General features: G+C 30.1%; 1 protein-coding gene across 1 annotated transcript in view; it reads right to left on the reverse strand.

Moving 5' to 3' along the window:
* The window catches only part of LOC111620825 (serine/threonine-protein kinase SIK2-like), an 82,043-nt gene that overhangs the window by 12,886 nt on the left and 60,210 nt on the right, over positions 1-8,947 (reverse strand). The window contains 3 exon segments of the mRNA XM_023362817.1: positions 4,936-5,169; positions 6,961-7,190; positions 8,095-8,218. Coding sequence (XP_023218585.1) covers positions 4,936-5,169; positions 6,961-7,190; positions 8,095-8,218 — 588 coding nt within the window.

Below are 8,947 nucleotides of genomic sequence, written 5' to 3' on the forward strand. Positions count from 1 at the left end.
GGATTGATTCTTGTTGAATTTCATTGAATAAATTATTGTTTGATTTTTACTAAATACTGTATATAGTTTATTACTAGAAGTTTAATTAAATATTTGATTTTGTTATTGACAAACTTTGTCATTATTTAATTCGGTGCACGCTTAAAGTCCAGGCCTGGCACACTAACGCAAATCCGCGTAAAGTACCCGTTAGGGAACGGCTATTTCCGGCACACAGTAGTGTCAATAATCGTTGGAAAGTCGGAAAAATAATATAGTACTTTACAGTTTCACAATTCACTAAATAACCAAAAACTCCAGCATACAAACTAAAAGTTTAAGCAAAAACAAATGTTTTCAATCACCTTCAGCTTTATCTTCAGGTTTACTTTAAATCAGTGTTTCTCAGTCTCTAACGAATCGTCGCCCCCTTCAATAAAACCATTACATAGTATTGCCCCCTTCACTACAAAATTTTGATGCCGAGTGACAAGGCTAACACCAAATTCGTACTGCATTGAATAGACTAGTGACTAGTATAATGTTATTTGTTTAATTATTGTACAATATAACGAATAAAATATCTAATTATTCTTAATATAATATTTTACTATATCGCCCAGAAAATTGTTTTTCACCCCCAAAATATAAATTGTTACTAATTGCTCGCTGAACATGGAAAAACGCCCACATGGGGGTGATATCGCCCCCGTTGAGAAACACTACCTTAAATTAACAATATAGAACAACATATAAAATAAACTTTATAGATTTATATTTATGGAACATTGATCAGATTGCTTGTTGCCACATATGTGGTAGAGTCTGTTCACAAATCCACTGAAAAATTTTGTCATATTAATATTTTATTTGATGTGATATAAAATTTTTCAGTGGATTTTTGAAAACACAGACAATTTCAATGTTCCATATAATTTAAATTTGTAAAGTTTATTCTATATGTTGTTCTATATTGTTAATTTAATATAATCTTGAAGATGATCACTGAAGGTGACGGAAGACATTTGTTTCCCCGCATTTCTTTATGCAGCAAGAGTGTAGCGAAATGACGTTACGAGCAGTATTGGCCAATTAGAAACCAATTTCAGTGTGTTCGCTGTAAAGCGCTTCTCGAGCGCTGCATAAAGAAACGCGAGGTTTTTGATTAGATTTTTAGTTTGTGTGCCAGATTTTTTGATTATTTAGTGAATTTTTAATAAATTTACCATTGTTACAAACCTACTGCAGAGATGTCTTGTTAAAAATTGTGAGGGATGCAACAATGAGTGGGCCCACCAACGGCAAAAGGGAAAATTTGGAGAGGCACGTGGTGGATACGACTCGATCAGGGTGTGTACCCGGGGGCAAGAGATTTATTGGAGGGTGTGGGAGTTAGGGACGGAAGTGGAGGAGGAGAGAGAGAAAACGATGAGGGAAGGCAGTTGAACCGTTCTTCGCCCGCGCTTGACATTGTTGACCGTTAACTGTGTAACCAGCTGAACGAATAATAAAGTGTCTCATCCTTTCGGGTTATTGCTCATAGCCACGACAAAAATAAACAAAAAATGAAGTACCATATTGAAAATTCCCAAAATATGTATATGGCATTGATGAAGTAGAGATAAAGGCAAGTGTTGGTGTGGATTAATGTTCCTTTCCTAAAGAAATAATTTACAGCATAAAACTACAATGCAGTTCAAAAGAATGACTATCCTTTCTAAAACTTTTTAATGATCATTATTTTATATTAGTTTTTATTAGAGATGGACAAATATTATCCACAAATACTCAAATACTAGAAAGTATTTGATTTGAGATCTTGACTATTACATTAATAAAAAAAAAATAAATGTGAATACTATGAATATCTCCAATATCACACCATATGTATGTACAATCACAGTGGCAGATCTGAAAGTGCCAAAGGGGGAATAACTCAAAAATTAGGAATATTTGAATAATTAATAAGTATCTTTTATTAACATGTGCATGACAGTTATATTGCAAATGATCTAATAAAAAAAGGCTTAAACTGTGGGTTATGACCCCAAAGGAGTCACATAAATGAATGTGGAATCATGAAAAATTTGTACTATGTATTTATGCAAAGCAGTGCTTTCAGCATTGATGATTATAAAATCAAAATGTCAGTCATCTCTGAAAAACATAGACTGACATTTTGATACTGTGTCCTGTGTATCAAATATCCAGCCAAGGTTTAATTCTTTATGCAAAAATAAACAAGCACATCCATCCTATTAGTGTGTAAATTTGCTTTTTGTCTTTAATGATTGGTAATAAATGATAAAATAATATGTATACCAAACAATTGTTTTGAAATGAATTTTTTTATGATTTATTATCAATGATTAATGATTTTTTTATTTGTACATCTATTTTATATACCTATACTAGGTGTTGCATAAAATTTTCTTGGATAAGGAGGTTGTGAATGCAAAAACTTTAAGAAGCCCTGTAATAAACAATATTTACCCACCATAATTTTAAAAACAACATTTTGAAGTTTAAACAAATAAATTTTATTTAAAATAAAATTAAAATAATTTTTTTTGGTATCCCTAAATCTGCCACTGTGTACAAACAGCACTTCTGGTTTAATTTGTGACAAGAAAAGAAACAGACCTGATCTTGAACATTTTTGAATTCTGTTATCTTAAATAAAAATCTGCAGTAGATGAGAATGAGAACAATTATTTCTTAATCTATAAGTTAAAGATAAAAGTATAGTACCTAAAACAAGCTGCTTTAAAAGTCAAAATCAAAAGTTTTAAGTTTAATTTCTTAAAGTTTATTAAATTATTTTTCTTTTTACTTTTTGTTTCACTATTAATNTGTCAACTAGGACATATTTATTATTATACTGGATAACTGATTCTGCAAATTAAGTAAGCAAATTCAGAAAAACAGTCTTTATTTATACAGGTGATAAATAAAGACTTTTTCTGAATTTGTTTACTTAATTTGCGGAACCAGTTATCCAGTATAATAAGTCCTAATAATAGATATGTCCTAGTTGACGATTTATCTTAAAATTATTTAATTAAGGACACAAAGGCATATAAATTGAATGAGAACAATTCTTTGCTAAGCTATTGTAGTTGTGATGTAGTACCTAAGAAAAGCTAATTTAAAACTCAGTCAAAATTAAAAGTTTGAAGTTTAATTTTTTAGAATTTAGTAAATTGTTTTTCTTTTTACTTTTTGTTTCACTATTAATTTATTGAAATGAGTAAAACAAGTTAAATAACAAATATTAAGTAAGTTACATAAGTTAATTAAGTTTACTAAGTATTCAAGGTATAAATGAATGTGGAATCATGAAAATTAACCAGATCTCAAATATTTGAATATTTGAGATCTGGTTAATATTGAAATTCAAGAAAAGTAATATTTGTCCATTTCTAGTTTTTATCAATTTTATTATTTTTTTATTGATTGATTTAAATGTCGTTAGCAAGAGAATATGATCAATATGGTTTCTTTTCATGAAAATAGATTTCATATATTGACTATCTTCTTACAACGTGGGTCGTTCAATAAGTCCTTAGAAAATCCAATGGCGCTCGTAGCCTCAAAAATGGCACATTTTTAGTAAGCATCACGATTCACTAGACAGTTGTGAAAGTCTCAGTCATATCCATCACATGGTTTAATTTTTATTGTCAATTTGAAGCAAGAAACTTTTGTTTATTTAGAAAAATGGAAAAAAGTGAGTTTTGAGCGGTGATTAAACACTTATATTTAAAAGGCTTAACACTGAAAGAGATCAAAGCTGAGTTGAATGAAGTTCATGGCACATCTGCTCCTGTGTTTGCAACTGTTTACAATTTGGGTAAATGAGTTCAAACATGGCCATACATCCACAAAAGATGAATGTCGTTTGGGACGTCCAATGGAAGTGACTACTCCCAAAATGATTGACAAAATCCATGATATGGTTTTGAGTGATTGATGAATCAAAGTGCACAAAATAGTTGAGACCACAGGCATATCGCAAAGTACAGTGTTTTCAATTTTGCACGAAAAATTGAGTGTGAAAAAAATCTCAGCAAAATGGGTGCCACGTTTGCTCTCAGTGGAGAATAAACATAATCATGTGGCCAACCCTGAGGCTATTTTGGCACTTTTTTGTCACAATCCTGATGAGTTTCTGCATTGATACATAACTGTGGACGAAACATGGATACACTACTATACTCAAAAGACAAAAGAACAGTCAGAACAGTGGGTTTTTTAAGGTGAAAGGGCTCCAAAGAAGGCAAAGACGATGAAATCGGTCAAGAAGGTGATGGCCACAGTTTTTTGGGATACATGCGGAATTATCTACACTGATTACTTGGAAAAAGGAAAAAACAATAACTGGGAAGTCTGGGGAGTATTATGTGTTGTTATTGCACTGGTTGAGCAAATAAATCAAGGAAAAACATTCTCATTTGAAAAAGAAAAAGATCATCTTCCATTATGACAATGCATGGATGCACACCAGTGCAGTTTTGATGGCCAAAATCATGGAATTAAAGTTCAAATTATTACAACATCCACGATATTCACCGGATTTGGCCCCCAGTGACTTTTTTTTTATTTCCAAACTTAAAAAAAATGGCTTGGCGGACAATGATTCATGTTGAATGAGATGGTCATCGCCCAAACAGATGCCTATTTTGAGGACTTTCCAAAATCTTACTTTTTAGATGGCTTAAAAAAGTTGGAGAAAAGCATGGAAAAGTGTATAGAGCTTAAAGGAGATTATGTTCAAAAATAATAAAACATCTACCTAAAATAATTTGTTTTTCTATCTTTTTCTAAGGACTTATTGAATGATCCTCGTATTAACATTTTAAAATCAAAAATTTTATTTCATTCAAATATATAAATTAAATCAAGAATATATTATTATTAAAGTAAAAAATAAATTTCAATTATGAATATACTAACATGATGTTTATAAGAAAGTTTTTTAGAACATAATTTATGGGATGATACTGTTGAAAATGGATAAAAATATGATGTAAATCTCCTAGTTGCTTGTTCAGTCATACTACTAGACCTGCGAGGTTCATGTTTTGGTTTGTAGCTTAATGTAGGTACAGAAGATCGATGTTGTCTTAACCTTTCCAGCAGTAAATAATAAATTGCAGCATGATGATCATATTTTTCATTTCTAAGAGACTAAAAAATAAGAAAAATTATTAAAAAATATATAATAAGATTTGAAAGAAATTTTTATCTTGGAACTTAATTCTTGTTTATTATCTTTTATGTATGTTTTTACTAAAGACTTTTTGTATTCAATAAGATCAAAAAAGAAAAATTTCATTATCATATTTTATTTGAAGTTTACTTTATTTACTTCAACAAATTTAATTCATTTCAAGGTTTTTAGATTTTATGTTCAATTATATGAAAATATATTTTACTGATTTTAAAAACTTTGCCTTGTCTATTCTTTATTAGTATTAAATTATAATTAATGCCTACTTAATTACAATAAAAAGCAATTAATTTTTAAAATATACAGGCAGTCCCTGACTTCTAGATTTAATGAGTTCCTAAAAATGTATATACAAGTTGAATATCCAAAAGTTGAACAATAGAGTTGCATGAGATAAAGGGCATGCTTTTCCTAGAGAGTAAAAATGAGAAATTATAAAATCTCTTATTAAGATAGCCACTGTAAAAAAATAAATCTTTCCTATGTTACAAATGTATAAAACATTATTTAAAGCATTAAAAACCATAGATTAATCAGAAAGCAGACAAAAAAGAAAATTTTTACAAATAATTTTGCTGATACAAAACCAAAACTGGCAGAAAATCTTATGCCATAATAATGATAACTTGAAATTTTTGTTTATCAAAAGTCAGAATATGATGTTTCTTTTCTATTTCAACTGCTATCTCATCTGATAATCTATAACAGGGTTCACCAAACTTTTTTCACAGTGGGCCACATAACTGAGAGAATGATGAGTGCAAGCCACATAACCATTTTGTTCAATACAGTACACTGAATACACAAAAAATAAAGACAACCAACATATTTATTTACATAATTCACTACTCATCACACCGGATTTACTAAAAAATTACGTACCAGAACCATTTACAGTGTGATCACGTAAAAAGATAGTTAAACAAATGTTTTCGAACCCCATCTGGGCTCTGCTTCAGGTTCCAAACAGTTTCTAGATAGATGTTTGATATCTGTTAAAAATCCGTTCGGTCAACATGTCGTTTAAAGTTTGAGTTTGAATTGTAAGTTCGAATGGATTTATGCAAATCAAGTCACGCATGATCTATAACATAGTGATATGAAATATCAAGAATCAGAAAATCAAGTATTTTAGCTTATATATATTTAATTATATTATTTATTAATTTAATATTAATTTAGTGGATATCAAACATCTATCTAGAAACTGTTTGGAACCTGAAGCAGAGCCNTGCTATCTCATCTGATAATCTATAACAGGGTTCACCAAACTTTTTTCACAGTGGGCCACATAACTGAGAGAATGATGAGTGCAAGCCACATAACCATTTTGTTCAATACAGTACACTGAATACACAAAAAATAAAGACAACCAACATATTTATTTACATAATTCACTACTCATCACACCGGATTTACTAAAAAATTACGTACCAGAACCATTTACAGTGTGATCACGTAAAAAGATAGTTAAACAAATGTTTTCGAACCCCATCTGGGCTCTGCTTCAGGTTCCAAACAGTTTCTAGATAGATGTTTGATATCTGTTAAAAATCCGTTCGGTCAACATGTCGTTTAAAGTTTGAGTTTGAATTGTAAGTTCGAATGGATTTATGCAAATCAAGTCACGCATGATCTATAACATAGTGATATGAAATATCAAGAATCAGAAAATCAAGTATTTTAGCTTATATATATTTAATTATATTATTTATTAATTTAATATTAATTTAAAATAATAATATTACCTCAGTTGTTTTGGTTATATCTATTCCTAAACTTTGCATTAAATTCAAAATTTGATCATTAAATTCTCCAGCTTTAATGTGTTTTTTATCATCACAGCTTAGATAACTGGTTGTTAGTATTTGTGGAATAGGCTCTACACTTTGCATCCATTTATGTTCTTTAATTTGAGAAATAGTATATCTTTTTGATGGATCCAGCACTAGCATTTTTCTTATAAGATGTTCACAATCTAAAATAGTTCTTAAATTTGAAATATATGTATAAATTTTTCATAACAAAGTAATATAAATTTTTATATTATGTTGATTTAAACATTGTAAAATAATAAATAAATTATCTCAAAACAAATTCAATTTTATTTGCAACAAATCTTATTTCAAAAATCACTCTAAAATCAAATATTTAACAACAGAACTATTTTATCAGGAGCTGTAAATAATAATACAATCAATTCTCATGTTTTCAAATTAACCAATCCATCTTCAAAAAGTTTTTCCAGTTCCAAATAGAGCAGTTCTATTATTAAAAATAAAATTGTATATATAATTGCCATAAAATATTTTCTGAAGAAAATTAATTTAATATAAATTATATTTATTATCATGACAAAATAATTTATTATTATTCTTGTTATGTACTCTTCTTGCGAGTTCAGTGCTGCACCTTCCTTTTGCTATATCATCCTGGTGTTCGGTCAAGCGGGTAGCAAACATTCTTGCTGTGGCCCCAATGTATCTTGTACTATTCCCCATTACAGGATTTTCTAATGGAACTGCATAAATTCCTGACTTCTTATTTTTAAAATTTATGCAGTTCCATTAGAAAATCCCGTAACGGAATAGTACGAAATACTACAGCAAGAATGTTGGCTATCTGCTTGACCAAACACCAGGATGATATAGCAAAAGGAAGGTGCAGCACTGAACTTGCAAGAAGAGTATGTGACAGGAATTATAACCCGTTATGGGCCCACTCTACTTTATTATTATTATTTATATTTCAAATGTCAATTCGTTATCAGTCAAACATTATTAATATTACATGCAAACTAACTTAAAGTTTAACAACTTATAATGAAATAAATAAATATTAAATTATAAAGTAAAAGTAAAAAAGTTATAATAATAAAATACCAGAAGACATGAAGTATGGAATACGAAAACGACCAGATAATACACGTTCTCGCAATATCTGAAGATTAGAACCATCAAATGGTAAAGCACCACATACTAAAACATAAAGCACCACTCCTAAACTCTGAAATTACAATAAAAATAATAAATTTATTTTGAATGAAGTGTAACATAACATTATCGATATTCTATTTTATAATTTTTAAAAAATTTTTACAAATATAGACATTGATAAACTTTATTTTTAGATTAATGCCAAATGATTGCTGGATTACATCAGGCTATATTAATGCTACTAATTACTGTACTAATTAAATGTCAAGTAATTTGGCCTAGAGGTAGGTGTTAGGTGCCACCTATTGATAAATTTAATGATTATAATTAAATTAATATTTAATAATTAGAAGGTTCTGGAAGAAATGAATCTGCCTGACTCAAACTACTCAAAAGCAGTACTCAAACTACAACTAGCCAGCTGGTTGCCATGGTGAGTGTTATAGGCCATGGGCACTGAAGTTAATCCCAGTCAGCACCATGAATACAAGGTCTGTTCAAAAAGTATCGGACCTTTGGTCGGCAAAAATAAATTTATTGACTTTGAGGAACAAAACCCTAATCCCCTTCAAAGTAGTCTCCTTGGTAATGTATACACTTCTCCCAGCGTTTCTGCCATTGCTGGAAACACTGCTGGAACGCATCTTTTGGAATGGTTATCAGCCGGTCCGTCGCATTTCGCACGATGTCTTCTCTCGACTAAATTTGGGTTCCTTTTAGCGGCATTTTCAGCTTGAGAAATAGCCAAAGGTCACACGGAGCCATGTGGAGAGAATACGGAGCGTGACGAACCACAGGA

The sequence above is a fragment of the Centruroides sculpturatus genome, unplaced genomic scaffold (genome assembly GCF_000671375.1).
Source record: "Centruroides sculpturatus isolate CEXI.00-Female unplaced genomic scaffold, Cexi_2.0 scaffold89, whole genome shotgun sequence".
In the NCBI taxonomy this organism is placed as follows: Eukaryota; Metazoa; Arthropoda; class Arachnida; order Scorpiones; family Buthidae; genus Centruroides; species Centruroides sculpturatus.